Consider the following 19,154-nt stretch of genomic DNA (forward strand, 5'->3'; position numbering starts at 1 on the left):
GTAGCGGGGAGAATTGCTGAGATGCTGTGGGGCTGGGGGGGAGGCTGTGACCCCATGTATAGGATGGGAGGAAGCAGGGACCCAGTGACTGCAGTGACTGGGCATGTGACAGGGAGGTTCAGCAGGCGCTCCGCCCACACAGCCTGAACACTGGAAGGGAAACCCTGTATATATTTGGGGTCACAAGATGATGGCAGGACCATGCAGGTACCCCATATCCACGTGCTGTGGCTGCCCTCTCCACATGGGCATGAGTACCCACTTCCCAGGGCAGCCTGGAAATAAGGCGGGACAGTCACTAACCACTGGGACAGTCTACCCAGGGTCGGGCGGAGTCTCCATCACTGACAACTTTTACATCAAGACGGGATGTTGTTTTAGAAAATCTGCTGTAGGGCTTATTGTGGAGCAGTTCTCTGGCCTGTGCTATCCAGGAGTCAGATTGGATAAGCCCAGTTGTCCCTTCTGGGCTTGGAATCTATGCAGACCTCTGACACTGCAGCTCCTGGGCACAAGCAGCAAGGCATGAGAAGGTTCCCCCAAGTCCTTCACAGCAGGCCCACACCTGCCCAGACGCACTCTCCCTGCTTGTAATGACATCCAAGAGGGAGCTGCAAGCAGCCAGCATGTTATTACCCAGCTCCATGCAGCAGGCACGCAGGCCATGCAGGATTGGTCGGGCTGTGGGGAAGGTTTAAGGTTGCCAAAGATGATCTGATGCAGGCAGAACAGGCGAGGTGCCAAGTATTGACCTAGAGCTGCTCTACCTACTCTGATGACTTCCTGGCTCTCCCGGGTAGTTTAACAGGCTTGCCCAGGTCCTTCCAGCTGAGGGAAATGCACCTTCCATTATTTCAGCCACGGGTTAGAAAGTCTGCAGCATATTCCCAGGTGCAGCCCCAGGCAGTTGTCTGTGCACCAGCCAGAGTGCAGTGCTGGTCAGATGCCACATGGTGGAAGCAGATGATGCTTCAGCATCACGTGAGAAGAGCCTGGGAAACACAACCGCAATTTGCCAGCAATGATAGGGTCTCAAGGTTTTCTCAGTGACGACGAGGCTCTGATCTGTGGTGGGTTTATTAGCAATAAATTATAGTTCTCTTTCCTCTGCTGCCTGTCATTCCAAAGGATCCCAGAGCGTGTTCCAAATTACACACACAGGTCCAATGAAATGCAGCCCCCTCTGGGGGGAAGGCAGTAACCATCTATCCATCCCAACGCTGTAGGACGGTGATAAACCCTCCTCTCCCAGGAAGTGCCAAGGGACCTTTAACATCTGGACCAAACAGGCAGGGCCTCAGCTTGCCAAACAGTAAACTGCATGGAAATCAAAGTATCCAGAGCTTCTCCTGGGGCACATGTTGCTGCTGGGGAAGACACAGGGGCTGCACTCAGAGTCCATTCCAGGTGCTCTCAGAATCCAGGAGGAATCCGAATCCATCTCCCACTGTCCCCCACAGGTGCTGCCACATGGCTGAGTTGAGATGGAACAGTCCCACAGACCGTGAAGATTCCCTTGGGGCCCAGCATGCTCCTGGCTAAGAACCTCCCCCCAGGCTCCAGTCAATGGCACCTGGACGGTCTTTCTGCCCAGATCTCTACCCTAAGCTGTGGTTAAAAGGCCCCAGCTAGGGGAGTGGGTGGCTGGGGTCAGACCCAAGGCATGACCAGACTTGCTGCTGATGCAGAGTAGCGTCTTGAGACAGGGACCATGCCTTCTTTCTGACTTGTACCTGGCCAGGCACATTCAGTGCCCAGTAGCCTGTGGAAGCTGAGCCTTGTGGAGCTGTGATGGGACTCCTTGGCACCACAACCCCCTAATGGGAGTGTAATTGTATCCAGGGGGAGGGACTGGCAGTGGGGGCAGATGGGGGCCGAGGATCTGGGCACTCTTTCCTTGTGTCCAGGGGTCCCTCTTTTTATGAGACTGCTTCAGCCAGGATTCTCCTAGGAGCATGTTGGGCTGGTGAGGTGCTGGGGACCCAGCATGGGGAACATGACATGTCTGTGCTGCTGCAGATGCTGAGGAAGCTGAGGGAACAGGAGGAGGAGCTGGAGGAGAGGTCGACGGATGAGCTCGATAACCTGCGGAACACAGACTGGGTAAGTGGCGCAGGGTCGTCTCCCTGCGGGCGCTTTGATCAGCAGCTCTTGCCTTGCAGGAGACAGAGGTAGTGAGGGGCTGATGGAAACCTGTCCGGGTGTTCTTGTTTTGGCAGCATAATGAACAGAAGAAGCACTTGGAAAAGGCCTGGGATCCCGCGGCCCAGAGGTGTGGGAACCTGCAAACCCTGGTGGCTTAGACATGTCACAGGGGAGACCAGTCGTTCCTGGGACAGCAGGCACTGGGGTGCTGCAGAGACAACGTGCTCAGCCCTGCAGATTTATATCACCCCTGCAGGGCCAGCACTTCCATTTAGGCGACCTTTGCGGTTGCCTAGGGCACCAGGATTTGGGAGGGCGGCATTTTGCCACCCTCGGCTGCAATTCGGCGGCGGGGGGTCCTTCCACACTCTTGGTCAGCGGCGGCAATTCTGTGGCGGGTCCTTCGCTCGCTCCGGGACCCGCCACCAAAGTGCCCCGAAGACCGGGAGCACGGAAGGACCCCTCCCCCACCGCAGAATTGCCGCCAACGACCGGGAGCATGGAAGGACCCTCACCTAGAGCGCCAAAAACCCTGGCGCCGCTCCTGCACCCCTGGCCAGCAAAGGGGATGCTGATGGGGCATTCCATCCAGCCTGGCATGATGATGCAGGTGGGAGATCATCACGAAAATGGGGGACCCACTGGGGACCCCTTCAAGGACTGGATACAGATCCCTGAAAGAGGCAGAATGATTGCTGCCATTGCAGTCACTGGAAGGAGTGCAGAGAGTGTAGGGAACACGGAGGGGAGTGTGGGAGTGGGGGGCACTGGGACAGGTCGTAGCTAGAGAACGGGGCACTGACCCTGCCTCCCCAGCATCAGGGTCATGATCCAGAGCATCCACCTCACCCACCCCCCAGGGAGCAGGAGAGCTGGGAAGGGATCGGACACCTTTGCAGTACAGACACTCCCCTCTTACCTCAGCCTGCCCAGCCGGGAAAGCCACAATAGCCAAGCCATTGGCTTTGACATGGACCAGGACATGGGTGGTAAGGTCCAATGGTCAGATCAGCGGTGCTCAAAGCCAGTGTTAGGAATCAGGAGCCCAGTGAAGGGCTCAGGAATCAGGAGGAGGCTGGAACAGGCTGGAGCAAGGCAAACACAGGAGAGATTGCAACTGCAGGCAAGTGCATTGAGCAGCCATTGGCCAAATGCTGCTACTGGGCTTCGAAGCAGCCCTGGCAATGCTGCTCAGCCAGGCAGGCCATCTGGCCACTTTCGGCTGTGGTTGTCAGGTAATCCCAGGCCCAGCTGCAGGCCCTCGTTCCTGACAGGCTTCCGGGCATAGTCACATGCTCTAGATGGGAAGCCGCTTGCCACCCTCATTGGAGTTAGAGATGGGAGGGGCGCTGGGAGGTGACCCCATCCATCTCCCTGCCAGTGCAGGACTGTTCATCACACCAGGGCTAAGCATGCTGCCATCCTCCCGCCAGGTCAAGTCCCAGTGTGTGTGTGGGGGAGCACACAGAGCCCCCACTGGGCTCCATTCACAGAGCTCATGTCCCATGATTACCCAGGGCTCCTTTCCCCTATGAGGAAACCTGTGATGCCGCGGGCTCATCTCCTTGGTAAGGGGCAGTTGCCCATTGTGGCTGTTCCAGGCCCGGCTGTGGGTGCAGCTGATGCGGGAGCTACGCGATGGTGTGAAGCTGAAGAAAGTCCAGGAGAAGCAGTACAACCCCCTGCCCACCGAGTACCAGCTGACGCCCTTTGAAATGCTGATGCAGGACATCCGGGCACGCAACTACAAGCTTCGCAAAGTCATGGTGAGTCCAGCCATGCCCAAGGTGCCTGAGCCACGGCCAGGGGGTGACTGCCAGGGGTCACTCGCTCCTAGTGACACACCATCTGCCTTTGGGCTGGAGCCCCCACCACCTGCACCTCCTGGACCTGTTGATGCTGAAGGCCTAGCTCATTGTAGGGCTCATGCTGCTGCTGGGACACCCCTCACTGGGCATTTCAGAGCCACCCCCAGGGTAATACATGCCCCTCCACTTAGACCAACTCACCCTAGTGCCTCTGCAGAGCCAAGAATCCTAGGACTGGAAGGGAGTTTGAGAGGTTTGTGATGGGTTCCCCCCAAGGTGCCACCCAGAACTGAGGTACCAATGAGCCCCCTGACCCACCAGCCTGGGCTCCCTCTCACACTGTACTGCTGTGACAAGCTGCAATGCCCTCCAGCCTGCACTTTCACCAGCATTCACACAGGTAGGGACACAGCCAGCTGCAGTTACATGCAGGCTCTCTAACCACCAGCTTCCCAGCCTGGGACGCAGAGCAGTACCACTTTGCCCTGGTCAAATCTGGCCAGTATATGGGTTTAATGCCGGGTCCGCCTCTCCCTCAATGTGAAGAGAACAATGCACACTAGTGGCAAACAAGCCGAGATTTCCCCCAAGCACTCCAGTCAAAGCTCACTGGTTTAGATTAAAACAAAAACAAGCTTATCAACTACAAAAGATAGATTTTAAGTGATTATAAGTGATAGCAAACAGATCAAAGCAGATTATCTAATAAATACAAATGTAAACTAAACTTAATATACTAGTGAGATTGGATATGAATAGCAGATTCTCACCCTAAGAGATGATACAAGCAGGCTGCAGATCCTCAAGGGGCAAGCTGCCCTTGCTTTGCAGCTTGGAATCCCCAAGTGTTTCATACACAGGCTAGAAATGCCTTTAGCCTGGGTCCAGCACTTCCCCCAGTTCAGTGTTTGTTCCTCAGGTGTTTCCAGGACTCTTCTTGTGTGGGGAGTGAAGAACCCCAATGATGTCATTCCCTGCCTTATATAGCTTTTTGCATATGGCGGGAACCCTTTGTTCCAAAGCTTGGTTCTTAGGCTAGTCTGTGGAAAAATACTGACATCCCAAGATGGAGTCCAGCATCATGAGGCCGGGTCACATGTCCTTGTAGAGTCACAGCAGCCATTGCTCACAGGTGTCTGGAGTGTTCTCGGGACAGGGGCAGCTCTAGGTATTTTGCCGCCCCAAGCACGGCAGGCAGGCTGCCTTCGGCAGCTTGCCTGCAGGAGGTCCCTGGTCCCGTGGATTCGGCGGCATGCCTGTGGGCAGTCTGCCAAAGCCGCGGGACCAGCGGACCCTCCACAGGCATGCTGCCGAAGGCAACCTGCCTGCCACCCTCACGGCGACCGGCAGAGCATGAGCTCCGGCGTGCTGGTGCCTGGAGCCGCCCCTGTCTCAGGAGGGCTCCCCAGGTGGGAGATAAACTTCTCCTAAGGCCTATTGTTCTCCCTAATGACTCATTGCCCTGAATAGGCCCTTCCCAACCAGATATACATCCTGTCTAGTGGGCCTTACCCACATGTAACTAGATTTGAAGTACAGATACATAGTTAGTATTTATAACTTCAGATAAAAATGACACATGCATACAAAGAGGATAGTGATATTCAGCAAATCATAACTTTTCCAATGACACCTCACATGACTTATCATGCATAAAATACATCATAATATGCTATAACCATATCATAATAGCCCATGAAGAATATGGAGTGCAGTGTCACAAGGTCATCTAGTCCAGTCCCCTGCACTGAGGCAGGACTAAGTATTATCTAGACCATCCCTGACAGGTGTTTGTCTAACCTGCTCTTAAAAATCTCCAACATGGAGATTCCACAACCTTCCTAGGCAATTTATTCCAGTGCTTAACCACCCTGACAGGTAGGAAGTTTTTCCTAATGTCCAACCTAAACCGCCCTTGCTGCAATTTTAAGTCCATTGCTGCTTTTCTTGTCCTCAGAGGTTAAAAAGAACAATTTTTCTCCTTCTCCTTGTAACAACCTTTTTTGTACTTGAAAACTGTTACCATGTCCCCTCTCAGTCTTCTCTTTTCCAGACTAAACAAACCCAGTTTTTTCAATCTTCCCTCACAGCTCATGTTCTCTAGACCTTTAATCATTTTTGTTGCTCTTCTCTGGACTTCCTTCATATTGTCCACATCTTTCTTGAAATGTGGCACCCAGAACTGGACACAATACTCCAGCTGAGGCCTAGTCAGCACGGAGTAAAGCAGAAGAATGACTTCTTGTGTCCTGCTAATACATGCCAGAACAATGTCTGCTTTTCTTACAACCGTGTTACTCATATTTAGCTTGTGAGCCTCTCTGGCCCCCAGATCCCTTTCTGCAGCACTCCTTCCTAGGCATTAACTCTCCCTCCTCTCTCTGCCCATCCCACCCCCCACCAGGTGGACGGCGACATCCCCCCCAGGGTGAAGAAAGATGCCCATGAACGCATTCTGGATTTTATACGGTCACGGCCGCCACTGAAACAGGTAACGTCCGTGTGAACTATGTAATGCCTGGGTGGTGGGTTTCTGACTGACCAGGTGCTCAGGGGCACATGAGAATCCTCAGGAGGAAACAGGTTCTAAATCGCTGACTCAGTGAAAGAGCCTTCCTACTGAAGGGTGAGGCTGTCGCACTGTTTGGATTTGCTAATGTCAGGTGCATTGCTCCAGTGTCCCCTTGTTACCCGGGGTTATCAGAACCCCAACAGGCAGTGTAAGGAATAAATCAACGGGAACTCAGCAATTCTGTCGGACCAAGGAGAAATGCAGGTCAGCGTGCTTTTGTCTAACACTGCTGGTTATTAGATTTAAGCACACAGAGATATAAGCAATAGGTTTAAAACATCCCAGATATTTACCTATATTCTGAGATGGTATTGAGTAATCAATGACAGATCAGTGCTGGCCTAACGCTCCCAAATACCCTGTATTATCTGAACTTTTTATAACTAATTTCTGCTAAACACATAGTAGGGGTCATTATAACCCAAGTCATCACTTTTCCTAACTTTCAATAAACTTTTACTATCAGAGGCATCTAGACTCAAGGCTGTCCAGCCACATATCTTTGTTTCACTCTCTGTTATTTACTTTTTCTTCCCTCCTCCCACACTGATTAGCAAAACTGCCAGTAGCTATGACCTTGCTTCTGAAAGCCTGTCACCGCATTAACCCTTAACTAGGTGGTGTTCTAGCTCATTAATTCAGAGTGGCTGAGTGCAGATAATATGGCTGCAATTAGCTTGATCACATTCTGGGGTATATACTCCCCTCAAATCCAGCGCAACGCCCGTGTCCCACGCAGTGTCCCAGCACTGGAGACTGCTTTCTTCTCCGCTTGTCCTGGGAGCCCACTTCCAGGGGCACTTTCCCCTTTTCCTGACACTTGCCTAGTGAGGAGGAGCGGATGTGAGGGTCCTGCCTGCTGCTGGCTGGAGCTGCGGAGAGAGGCTCAGCTGGGACCCTGCTGGCATGAGCTAGTGGTGCTCTTCCTTCACCTGGAGAGCCCTGGAGCCTCCCCCTAGAGTAACACTGTGCCCGCATGGCTGGCTCCAGGGGCAGCAGCATCGGCTTTAGGACCGAGAATCCCAGCGCTCTCTGTGGGCCCCATTGTGATCTCTGCTTCTGGGGAGGGGCCAAGCCCATTATATGGGGCGATAGCGCAGTCGTGGCTACTCCCCTGTCCAACGTGAACAGGCAGCCTGGGGAGACGGCAGGTCTCAGGCCAACAGTGCTCTGCCTCCACAGGCCACGCTGTGCTTGTAAAAACAGGAGTGGCAGCCATGTGACCTCTGTAAGGGAAGTGAGGGGCTACCATGGGGCTCCTGGCAGGTCGTCCTTGGTTGGGTAAGTTTGGGCAGCCTGAGTTCACAGATGCCCAGTGCAGCATCTTTGTTCTAACTGGCCTGTCTCATCTGCTCCGGCCTCTACTGCAGGCGTCCGAGAGGCGGCTGCGCCCCATGCCCCCGAAGCAGAGAACGCTCCACGAGAAGATTCTGGAAGAAATCAAACAAGAGAGAAAACTTCGCCCAGTCAAGATGCGGCACCAGGGTCAGAAAGGTACCGTCCCAGCCCGCCCCAGCAGGGAGCCATGTAGCTGCATGGTGCCATCCAGCACCCCTGGCCTTGCCTCAGCATGTGGAACTTGTGGGGTCCCCGAAACGCTGGCTCATCTGTGAGAGTCCTGAGGGGGGATGCAGGGCGCTCTGCGGGCGAAGAGAAATTGTAGGCTGTCAGGGAGCGGCTCCAGCCCTAACCCCAGAGGGTGCTGTTGAAACATGACCCATTCCAGATGTTCTGTACAAAAACAAACACCAGGTTAACAGTCCCCAGCACTGGCTGCCAGCAGGATTTGAACCCAGGACATTCCCAGAGCTTTACTAGCCCCCTAACCCGCTCAGCTCCCCTCTCCCCCATGCAGCGTGCACGGCTCCTCCCCCTCACCGCCCCTGTGCAGCCTGCTCTGTGCTTGTGAGGAAATTCAGAGGCCACAACTGCCCCAATTTGAGGGGAAGGCATGACGGGCAGCTCTACCCCAAAGGTAAATTCCTTCCCGCTGCCTGCTGAGACATAGCACTCCGGCCTCGTTTGCTGCATGAGTCCACGTCTTGTGTGGGGTGCTAGTACCCATCAGCCCTGTCCCCCAGCCCCATGGCTGGGATGAGGAGTTCCCTGCATTGTGCTCTGTCCATGCAAAGAGGTTTCATACTCACTTCCCTCCCATATGGGCTCAGGGGACCGTTTGAAACTGCAGCCTCCTCTAAGGTATCCCTGGACCACAGGGAAGCCCACCGCTCTAGGTGGATGCCATCCCTCCATCCTCCTACCCTGCCCTGAGCACCTGTGTGAGTCTCTCCCCTCCCCTGCCTTGCAGGTTTTGGTTCTCTGCCCTGCATCCTTAATGCCTGCTCCAGCGACGTGAAGTCAACCTCCTGCATCAACCTCTCTGTACCCGACTCAAGCACCCCCGCCCAGCGCCTGCGGCCAAGGGTTCTACTCAAGGCTCCGACGCTGGCTGAGATGGAGGAGATGAATATCTCTGAAGTAAGCGCTGGTTTTGTCTGTGGTCACTGGTGGGAGGGTGCTCAGGATTGCTGGTATTGGTGTCATTTTCTGGGGCAGCGAGGGGATGGCTGGCAGGGAGACACAGCCCTTGACATGAGCGTAGCAGCATGGCAGAGGGGCTCTGTATCTGAAAGCCAAGTGCCCTGTGTCGCTTTTCTGGGCAGAGCTCACCTTCAAGCCTGCTGCGTGACCCTTCTTGATGTCAGTGGCACGGCCCGTCCCCCCGTGTAGTCAGGAGCTCTTCTGTTGGCTTTGGCAGGAGCAAGAGAGGGCTCTGCATGACTGGCTGGGCCAGGGTCAGGAATTGTTTAGGGTAAAGGGGGGCAGTCCCTGCCTGCCCCCTGGCAGCCCAGAGGGCATGCCCGGCCTTAGCTCCCCCCGAGTGGGGCTGCAGTGGGTTCACGTGGAGAGCCCTAGGCAAGGAGAAGCCCCCCCACACACACTAATGAATAGCATGTGGCCTTCTACTAGAGCTTCAGGCCAGCAGAAAGTTCCTGAGGCCTTCACCACAGGGCCCTGGGTCAGCTCCCAAACTTAAAGTTCACAGACCCTCTTTGGGTAAGCTGGTTTCCCAGAGCCTGAGGAAAAACCAGCCCCACTGCTGCCTGCGTGACTTCTGCTCAACCTCCTCTTCCTGTTTCTATAGCCCATCTCTAGGGCGGGGCAGGGCCTCCTCCATTACCCCCCAGGCTGGCCCAGTTGCAGGCGTCTGCCTATCCCTCACAGGGATACTCCCTTCCCGAGGGTGATGCCTTTCACTTCCAGGTCACCGGTTCAAATCCAGCCCAGGACAATAGGGATTACAAGCTGTTGCTTTCTGCTGGTTAGTCTCTGGCCATCCCACAAGAACAACTAGCAGAGCTGGCCTCATTAGCAGTGTCAGCCCAGAAGACCTCACGGCTGGCTGGACAGGAGGGGGTGTGGGAGCTTGCACTGAGGCCGCACGGCTGAAACTCCAGTGCGTCTTGCCAGCACTAAATTCTTTATTCAAAAAAATGAAGCCATGGCCCCAGGCTCCCAGCTGGGTGGGAGATCAGGCTGTCAGCCTCTCTGGGGCTTTTGTTGAGTTGCCTCCTTTCTTGGACTGACTGACCAGTAAAGGGTTTGTGTTGGCGTTGTCGTGGCACAAGAAAAGTGGCAAAAAGTTCAAAATACAAAGTAAGGAGATAAAGGAGAGAGATCTAAGTCAATACAGGAAAAGAATATCAGAAGGGCTTAGGTAGGCATCATATAGCGGGTCAGTAGCCTCGGCATCAGCAGTGTGGGGGCTGGAAAGTTCTGACAGGCCAGCGCAAGAGAAGCTGCCATTCAGTAGGTGTGTGGTGTCCTCAGCTGCATCACAGAGGGCTGTACCTGAGTCCCCAGGTGTGGCCATTTATCGCACCCTCGCCACCCTCCTCTGAAACTGGAGCTTGTCCCAGAGGCAGCGTGGCAGCCTGAAGCCAGGCACTCTCTCACCAGGCTGAGTGAGGAGGAAGGAGTTTCCTATAGAGGAGCACCTTGTTCCCATTCCTCCTTAGAAGTGGTTGGTAATGTGGCTCTGCTGATGAGATGGTGGCAAGGCGCTTCCATGTGTCTTTGACAAGTGCTGGGAGGTGGAATATGAGAGAGGGCTGGAAGCCACTTGGCTACTGTTGGTCTCATGGCTTGATTCAGTTGTATATCGTGGGTGGAGAGTTTAACCAGACTGAAACACAGAATTCTCCAGCTGAGCGGCAGAGAGCTAGGTGGGAGCTTAGCGGTGTTTGAGAATGCAAGTTGAGCATGTAAGCTTATGTAGGAGGACATTTCTGCTCTTAATCTTCTGAGCTACCTTGGTGAGGTGATCCTGGTAGGTCGGTGTGTGGATTGTGCAAGGGTAGAGTTACTCCAAGATATACAGGCTTTGGATCATGTGTTAGTCATTCTCCATTCAAGAAAGTGTTGAGTTCTCATGACGTCTTGAGGCGATGGAGACAAAAGCATGAGACCACACCGTCTTTGACATACTTAAGTCGCCTTTTCTTGCAATAGCCACTGGCGGCTGCTGTGTGTTAGTTCAGTCTTTTTGTGGTCTCTGTCTCTTGAAATTAGGCAGATGTCATCTGCATATTTGAATTACCTTGAAATTGTTGCAGGCAGATAATCCATAAATACGATGAAAAAGGTTGGAGCAAGAACAGATAGATCCCTGACGGAGTCCATTCTTCTGGGTCCGGTATGTGCTCAGTTACAAATGCTCCTGCTAGGTCTGAAGCCTGCCTGCTCATCACCCAGAGCATCCTTCTCCCAGAATTAGTTACTCCAGATGTCTATAAATGTGGCTCAGAAGTGATCTAGGATGGTAGCTAGCTGGAAGGGGTTTCCTGGCTTTGGTGGAGCTCTCACCCTAGCTTTCCACCATAGCTTAGGCATCCTGTCCAGTTGGATGACACAGGATATGAAAGCAGACAGCGATTTGATGCTCTTTTTACCAAGATGTAGTAACATTTCTGGTAAGGCAACCTGCGTCCCTGTGGCTCTGTGCTCTCTGTGTCCTTGCTGTGGGCATCCGTGGCAGTAACAGAGCAGGTGTCCGTGGCAGTAACAGAGCGGGCGTCCGTGGCAGTAACAGAGCGGGCGTCCGTGGCAGTAACAGAGCGGGCATCTGTGACAGCAACAGAGCGGATGTCCGTGGCAGTAATCGAGCGGGCGTCCGTGACAGTAACAGAGCGGGCGTCCGTGACAGTAACAGAGCGGGCGTCCGTGGCAATAACAGAGCGGACGTCCATGGCAGTAACAGAGCGGACATCCGTGGCAGTAACAGAGGGGTTCTCCATGGCAGTAACAGCGGACGTCTGTGGCAGTAACAGAGTGGGCATCCGTGGCAGTAACAGAGCGGACGTCCGTGGCAGTAACAGAGCGGGCGTCCGTGGCAGTAACAGAGCAGGCGTCCATGGCAGTAACAGAGCGGGCGTCCGTGGCAATAACAGAGCGGACGTCCATGGCAGTAACAGAGCGGACGTTCATGGCAGTAACAGAGCGGGCGGTCCGTGGCAGTAACAGAGCAGGCGGTCCGTGGCAGTAACAGAGGGGTGCTCCGTGGCAGTAACAGAGCGGGCGTCCGTGGCAATAACAGAGCGGGCGTCCGTGGCAATAACAGAGCGGACATCCGTGGCAATAACAGAGCGGACGTCCATGGCAGTAACAGAGCGGGCGGTCCGTGGCAGTAACAGGGGTGCTCCGTGGCAGTAACAGAGCGGGCCTCCGAGGCAGTAACAGAGCGGGTGGTCCGTGGCAGTAACAGAGGAGTGCTCCGTGGCAGTAACAGAGCGGGTGGTCCGTGGCAGTAACAGAGGGGTGCTCCGTGGCAGTAACAGAGCGGGCCTCCGAGGCAGTAACAGAGCGGGCGGTCCGTGGCGGTAACAGAGCGGGCGTCCGTGGCAGTAACAGAGCGGGCGTCCGTGGCAGTAACAGAGCGGGCGTCCGTGGCAGTAACAGAGCGGACGTCCGTGGCAGTAACAGAAGGGTGCTCCGTGGCAGTAACAGAGGGGTGCTCCGTGGCCGTAACAGAGTGGACATCCATGGCAGTAACAGAGCGGGCGTCCGAGGCAGTAACAGAGCGGGCGGTCCGTGGCGGTAACAGAGAGGTGCTCCGTGGCAGTAACAGAGTGGCGCTCCATGGTGATAACAAAGTGGGAGCTCCATTTTCTGAGCAATTTGTCTTTTTGCTCACTGTACCTAGACAGGGCTATAAGGAAGCAGCTGATGGTGAGTGATGGGACAGCCCTGGTGATGGATGGGATCTGTGCAGTCATCTCTCCAGTACCATTTTCCCGGGGGTGGATCGCACCACCCAAGATGCCCTCTCCATGGGCTCTCTGGGCACAGTAAGGTGTTGACGCTGCCTCACAGTGGGTGCAGAGGGCAGCAGCCAGGCTGAGTCAGGGACCTGGCACTCCAGAAAGCTGCCCATTGGCAGCTGCAGGACAGGGGCACTTTTACAGCAGGTCCCTGGCCCAGGGCCTGCGTTTTCATGTTGCTCTGTATGACTTTGCAGGAGGAGGAGTCTCCAAGCGCTGAGATGGGGAGGGAGCCTGGCTTAGGGCTCCCCCTGAAGCGTGATCGCTCCTTCTCTGAACAGGACCTGGCCCAGTTCCAGAGCGAGAGGGGCACCAGCCAGCCCGATTCAGGGTATCTGGTACCACGGGAGTCTGAGCCAAGACCCCGCTCAGATAGCATGAATACTGCACGGATCAGCATGGAAACCAAGGGCAAGTTCCTCCTACCTTCCCTTTCCTTCCCCTCCCCAGCTGATACAGCCTCCCTGTCTACCCCCCCACACACACACCCGCTGGAACTGCACCTGCCTAGAGCAGCTGTCTCCAGAGGCACTGGGGATTGTACCTGCAAAAGGGACACAGGTGCAATCCCAGTTCGGGTCGCCATTCCCCCTCCCCCATTAATGGAAGGTGTGGCCCCCCTTAGGAGACTTTGCAGCGGGGTGCCAGGCTCCATACAAAGTCTGGGTTTGGGGACCAGCACTTGTTTATATTGGTTTGCCAGGAGCTGCCCAGTGCAGAACCCTTCAGTGGTGCTGGAACACTTCTTATAGTGGGGGAGCTGTGCCCCCCCTTGCCCTGTCCATGCCCCTCGCTGCACCCTAGAGCCAGGGCCAGGCGCAGGGCTGTGGCTGCAGGATGGGGGGATGCAGCAAGGGGACCAATGCTGGGGCCACAACTGGGGATGTGTGGGGAGCCCCAGGTACAGAGCCGGCCGCTGGGACCCCAGGCACGGAGCCGGCAGCTGGAACCCTGGAAGCGGGGCCAGGAGTAGAGCCACTGTAAATCCTGAACCATTCATTCCCACACCTGTGGAACCCTTTGCTGGTTAGCAAAGCCCAGAGTCTTCTGCTGTCTGTAGATGTTGTAGTGCAGCAGTGGGCCCCTGCAGGACACCCCAAAACCACCATCAGGGTTCTCCCTGCCTCCTCTTCTCCCTAAGCTCTGCACCGCTAGAGGACAGCTCATGTCCACACAGCCTTTGGCTCTGGCCCTGTTCCGTGTCACTCCCCCATCCAGCTCTATCCCAGCAAGACGTGCAGTTGTTGGAGTTGATTCCCCACGCTGGCCACTGCCAGACCTTGTTCAGCCTCCTTCCCACTGGGCCCCTCTTGGTCCTGGTCCCGGGCTGGAGGGTTCCCAGCCTCCCACTTGGCTGATGCTCAGGGAGGAGCAGAGCTCAGCAGGACTGACTCTGGCTGCCTGCGTTATTCTCCTCCAGGTTCGTTCCCAGCCAGTTACCACCAGATCCCGCCTAGTGTTGGTCCACTCACGTCCGACTGCGGCTGCCTCGGGGCTGTGGAGGAGAGGTCAGAGAGCGGCTCCAGCTCCACCCCTGACAGCAACTCCAAGCATCTGTGGCTGGTAAGTGTCCGATTTGCATGCGTCCGAGCTGCGCTAGAGCCCTGAGCCGTGTTGACCAAGTCCCCCATATGTCAGCGAGACGCCTGTTCACAGCCAGAAAACTGCTGACTGCTGATTCAGTAACGGTCGCTCCCCTTGGGGGCAGGGGCAGCCAGTCCACACCTGCGTGGCACCGGGTTGCCGTAGGGGCTCGTGGGCTAGAGGCTCAGGCTGCTGCTGGTGGAGGGGCACCTGTGAGTGAAAGAGGATGGTCAGGCTCCTGGGGCCAAGGGCAGATCTCCCTGAAGTGAATTGGACCATGTTGGTCAGTTTGCCCTGAGCTCTGGCCTGATGCAGCTTAGTCTCCACTAGCAAGATTCTTGAAGGAGGGCGAAGCTCGGAGTGGAACGGCAGAGGGCTGCAGGTCGGGATTGAGGGGCATCAGCAGAGCCGTGGGTAGGGCAAGCCAGGGCTGGAGTAGTGGGGGCTGCGGGTCGGGATTGAGGGGCATCAGCAGAGCCGTGGGTAGGGCAAGCCAGGGCTGGAGTAGTGGGGGCTGCGGGTCGGGATTGAGGGTCATCAGCAGAGCCGTGGGTAGGGCAAGCCAGGGCTGGAGTAGTGGGGGCTGCGGGTCGGGATTGAGGGGCATCAGCAGAGCTGTGGGTGGGGCAAGCCAGGGCTGGAGTAGTGGGGGCTGCGGGTCGGGACTGAGGGGCATCAGCAGAGCCGTGGGTGGGGCAAGCCAGGGCTGGAGTAGTGGGGGCTGCGGATCGGGATTGAGGGGCATCAGCAGAGCCGTGGGTGGGGCAAGCCAGGGCTGGAGTAGTGGGGGCTGCGGGTCGGGATTGAGGGGCATCAGCAGAGCCGTGGGTAGGGCAAGCCAGGGCTGGAGTAGTGGGGGCTGCGGGTCGGGATTGAGGGGCATCCACAGAGCCGTGGGTAGGGCAAGCCAGGGCTGGAGTAGTGGGGGCTGCGGGTCGGGATTGAGGGGCATCAGCAGAGCCGTGGGTAGGGCAAGCCAGGGCTGGAGTAGGGGGGGCTGCGGGTCGGGATTGAGGGGCATCAGCAGAGCCGTGGGTGGGGCAAGCCAGGGCTGGAGTAGGGGGGGCTGCGGGTCGGGATTAAGGGGCATCAGCAGAGCCGTGGGTGGGGCAAGCCAGGGCTGGAGTAGTGGGGGCTGCGAGTCGGGATTGAGGGGCATCAGCAGAGCTGTGGGTAGGGCAAGCCAGGGCTGGAGTAGTGGGGGCTGCGGGTCAGGATTGAGGGGCATCAGCAGAGCCGTGGGTGGGGCAAGCCAGGGCTGGAGTAGTGGGGGCTGCGGGTCGGGATTGAGGGGCATCAGCAGAGCCGTGGGTGAGGCAAGCCAGGGCTGGAGTAATGAGGGCTGCGGGTCAGGATTGAGGGGCATCAGCAGAGCCGTGGGTGGGGCAAGCCAGGGCTGGAGTAGTGGGGGCTGCGGGTCGGGATTGAGGGGCATCAGTGAGCTGGAGGGGGGAAGGCTAGGACAGAATGAACAGGGTGCTGTAGGTCAGGATAGAAGTGCACTTAGTTCTGGGTGGGGTGCGGGAAGGAGATGCTGCAGAACAGGACTGATCCCAGGTCCCCACAGTCACTATAACAGAGTAAAGGATACAAATAAAGAGAGCCAAGTTTGGGCTTCCCCCCATCCAAACCCAGCCATGGCTGTGGGGCCCTCATGCAGCCAGGTACAAATGCAGGGGAGTCGTAGGGGGCAGGGCCTGGGAGCTCGTCCCTTCTGCTGTCCTGTCAGTCTCTGTTCCATGCCTGCGTGAGCAGCTGCATGTCTCTCTTGCCATCTCCTCCGGGGTCCTGGTGGGCACTTGGGCCATGGACACATCCTGGGTTAGTTCGCTCCCCGCCGAAATGCCGCCCCCCCACTCTCTGTGCATTAAAGGGGCTCAGCTCAGGCTGTGGCTGGGCAGTGATCAGCCAGGCCCTGGGGCGGGACTGCGCCCCACTTAGTGCCCTTCCCCTCTCCGTACACAGGAGTTCAGCCACCCCGTGGAGAGCCTGGCCCTGACCGTGGAGGAGATGATGGACGTGCGCAGGGTGCTGGTAAAGGCCGAAATGGAGAAATTCCTCCAAAACAAGGAACTCTACAACAGCCTGAAGAAGGGGAAGGTGAGGGCAGGGGATGGGATGGCACCATGGCCTCCCTGTGAGCGACTGCCTGGGGTCTAGGGCGTGAGCGTGTGCGGAAAGGGCAGCAGACAGTCCCTGGGGTGTAGGGATCCTACCCCATACAGACCGTGACCGTTTACCTCGGCCCTTCTCCACCTACAGATCTGCTGCTGCTGCAGAACAAAGTTCCCTTTGTTCTCTTGGCCCCCAGCCTGTCTCTTCTGCAAGAGGTGAGCGAAAGGTCCCCTGCTTTGGGGGGGGCAGGTGCATGGGGGGCAGGGGAATGACGTTCTATACTCACCCTTGGGATTCTCTCTCTGCTTTTAGATCCGTCTGCACCTCCTGCAGCCTCAAGGTAAGAGACGCTTCATGAATCAGTCCCAAGAGAACCATCCGCATTGTGCCCATTGTCTGGGGCCTCCTGCCACTTAACTCCGTGGGCGCCCGCACCTTGTCTCATTTTTGGACACTGTGTTCCCCCCTCTCCCCTCCCCTAAAGTAGCAGGTCCGGCAGTGATCTCAGAGTGCAGTGTGCCGGTGGGATGGTGATGGGGTGGGCCCTGGAAGCCCCGCAGTGGGCATGTGAATGTACCCACTGTGCTGAGGAGATGCAGTGCTGAGCTGGCTGTGGGCTGGCAGCACTGTAGCATTTTTGGGGCCCCTGCTTAGCTAACTCCTGGCCACCATGGTCACCCCACCATGTAGGACACTGGCCATAGCGCAGTGGAAAGAGTCAGGGGGATGATTCTTTGTGGCCTCTCATATTTAACCTGGGGTGCTGCACCCCCTTGCTTGAAGTGGTTTCCATCATCCACGGGGTTTCATTTTGTTCAGTTGCTCTCAGCACCACCCTGTACAAACTGTTACAACGCTCCTGCATTTAACTGACTTGTAAGGGGGGACAGTAACCTTCAGGCCACCACTCCCCACCTCTGCTGCAAGAAGTGGCCTGGTCAGAAATGACGTGGACGCAGGGGACCCTCCGTCGGGGGAGCTGAGGCCTGTGGGACAGCATTTGCTTGGAGTGATGCTGTGGTTGTTGTGAGCTCAGTGCTGGGGAGCTGTGCTAAGCACGTTGCGGTCCCTCCTTGAGCACAAGCTGGCACAGAACGTGGCCCAATCCCTGCGTAAGTCACCCAGCATAGGTGAGCCGTGATCTCATCCTCTGGGGGAAACACAGGACTTGGGCTTCAAGCTGGCTCGCTTTTGTGGCTACCTCTGGCCTGGGGAACTTGCCCCTTTTCCCTGTGTCACTTAGCTGTGTCAGGCACAGGAAAGGACATACGTGTTGGTGCAGCTTTGCTGGACGGCCGGTGGCCATGGCAGTAGCTCAGAAAGAGCCCAGGTGCCCACCTGACACTGACCTCTGCTGCTTCTCCTGCAGATTAAGATGCCTTCAAAGAAGCTTGCTCATATTCCCGTCTACGCCCTGGGCTTCGAGAACCTCCCCGGATCTCTGAATGCCAAAGCTCTGCTGCTGAGGAGGAGAGACGCCTTCAAGTAAGTTCCCCCCAGTGCTTCCTGCCGCCCCATCCAGTACAGGAGGTGTGTGGCCTCTCCAGCACAGCCTTCCCGCTGCTGGCACCTGGCCCCGGGATCTGGAGCCACAGGACAAGGGGCCAGATATCAGCAGAGACAGAGGCAGGGTGACCTAGAGGCCTGAGGCTGCATTGGCTGAAGCCATGGGGGATGTGAGGAATGCAGGATCAGGCCCCTGGGTGTTGTAAGTGTCCATGCTAGCAGCATCCAGTGCTAAAGCCGTGGTGCATTCCCTGCTGGCGGCGGGGTGGGGTGGGGGACAGGGTGGACTGGGACAAAGCGAACCATTAGTCTTTCCCCTATGTTGCTAGGCTGATGGGCACCGCAGGCCCTAGAGAGCCGGGCATCCCTCTCCAGATCCCACAGATGTCTGAAAATGGCCCTTTGGTAGAGGTGGGGTGTATTGGACTGGCCCGTCTCCAGCCAGACCCAGCTCTTTGTTTCCTGGCGGTTCCTGTGCAGAGCATTGGGTTGGTTGCAGAGCTCCGTGCACCCCGGGCAGGGCACAAAACAAACCAGAGTGGGGAGCACCATCGTCACCTCTCCTCCCAACACAGCCATGCCCTGTGCTGGTGCCTTCTCTGCTGTGCAGCTGTCCCCTACCATCTTCCTGACCCCTCCTTGGGCAGGCTTCCTCTCTGACTTCGACACCTGGCCCCCTTCTGCCTTCCCTCACAGCCCCCGAGCCTTCCTTGGCAACTTCGCTCCCTAACAGTAAATCCCTGAGCACCCCTGACTCTCACCTCCTAGTGTGACCTTCCGCCCTGGGTTGGCTGCTGCCTGCCCTGGACTCGCCAGTTGCTGTTCCCTCTCATCTCTCAAGAGCTGAGCTCCCGCCTCACCCCTTGCAGTGTCACTCGCTGCATCTCCAACCCACCCTTCCATGATCTCCAACCTGTCAAGGCCCACCACTGTTCAGGCTCCTCCCCCATAAAGCAGACATGCTCTGGTCTCCTCCCTTATCAAACCCACCCCCCTCTCCATCCCCTCCAGGCTCAGTGATCCTGCTGGCTACAGCCATTGCCTTCAATCTCTCCTCTAGCTCTTTCCTGGACCCTCTAGTCCAGCTGCAGCTTCTCCACTCCA

At 56.7% G+C, this 19,154-nt stretch overlaps 1 protein-coding gene across 2 annotated transcripts in view; it reads left to right on the plus strand.

The window, feature by feature from the left end:
* SPIRE2 (spire type actin nucleation factor 2) overlaps positions 1-19,154 on the plus strand; it is a 48,774-nt gene that overhangs the window by 24,381 nt on the left and 5,239 nt on the right. The window contains exons 4-14 of one of the 2 annotated variants that reach the window (XM_030582085.1): positions 2,020-2,103; positions 3,747-3,911; positions 6,358-6,444; positions 7,896-8,019; positions 8,834-9,003; positions 13,043-13,256; positions 14,266-14,408; positions 16,395-16,529; positions 16,692-16,759; positions 16,857-16,884; positions 17,914-18,029. In XM_030582085.1, coding sequence (XP_030437945.1) covers positions 2,020-2,103; positions 3,747-3,911; positions 6,358-6,444; positions 7,896-8,019; positions 8,834-9,003; positions 13,043-13,256; positions 14,266-14,408; positions 16,395-16,529; positions 16,692-16,759; positions 16,857-16,884; positions 17,914-18,029 — 1,334 coding nt within the window. The remainder of the gene's footprint in view (positions 1-2,019; positions 2,104-3,746; positions 3,912-6,357; positions 6,445-7,895; positions 8,020-8,833; positions 9,004-13,042; positions 13,257-14,265; positions 14,409-16,394; positions 16,530-16,691; positions 16,760-16,856; positions 16,885-17,913; positions 18,030-19,154) is intronic. The other variant, XM_030582086.1, reaches the window with a different exon arrangement.

Source organism: Gopherus evgoodei, chromosome 12 (assembly GCF_007399415.2).
Source record: "Gopherus evgoodei ecotype Sinaloan lineage chromosome 12, rGopEvg1_v1.p, whole genome shotgun sequence".
Taxonomy (NCBI): Eukaryota; Metazoa; Chordata; order Testudines; family Testudinidae; genus Gopherus; species Gopherus evgoodei.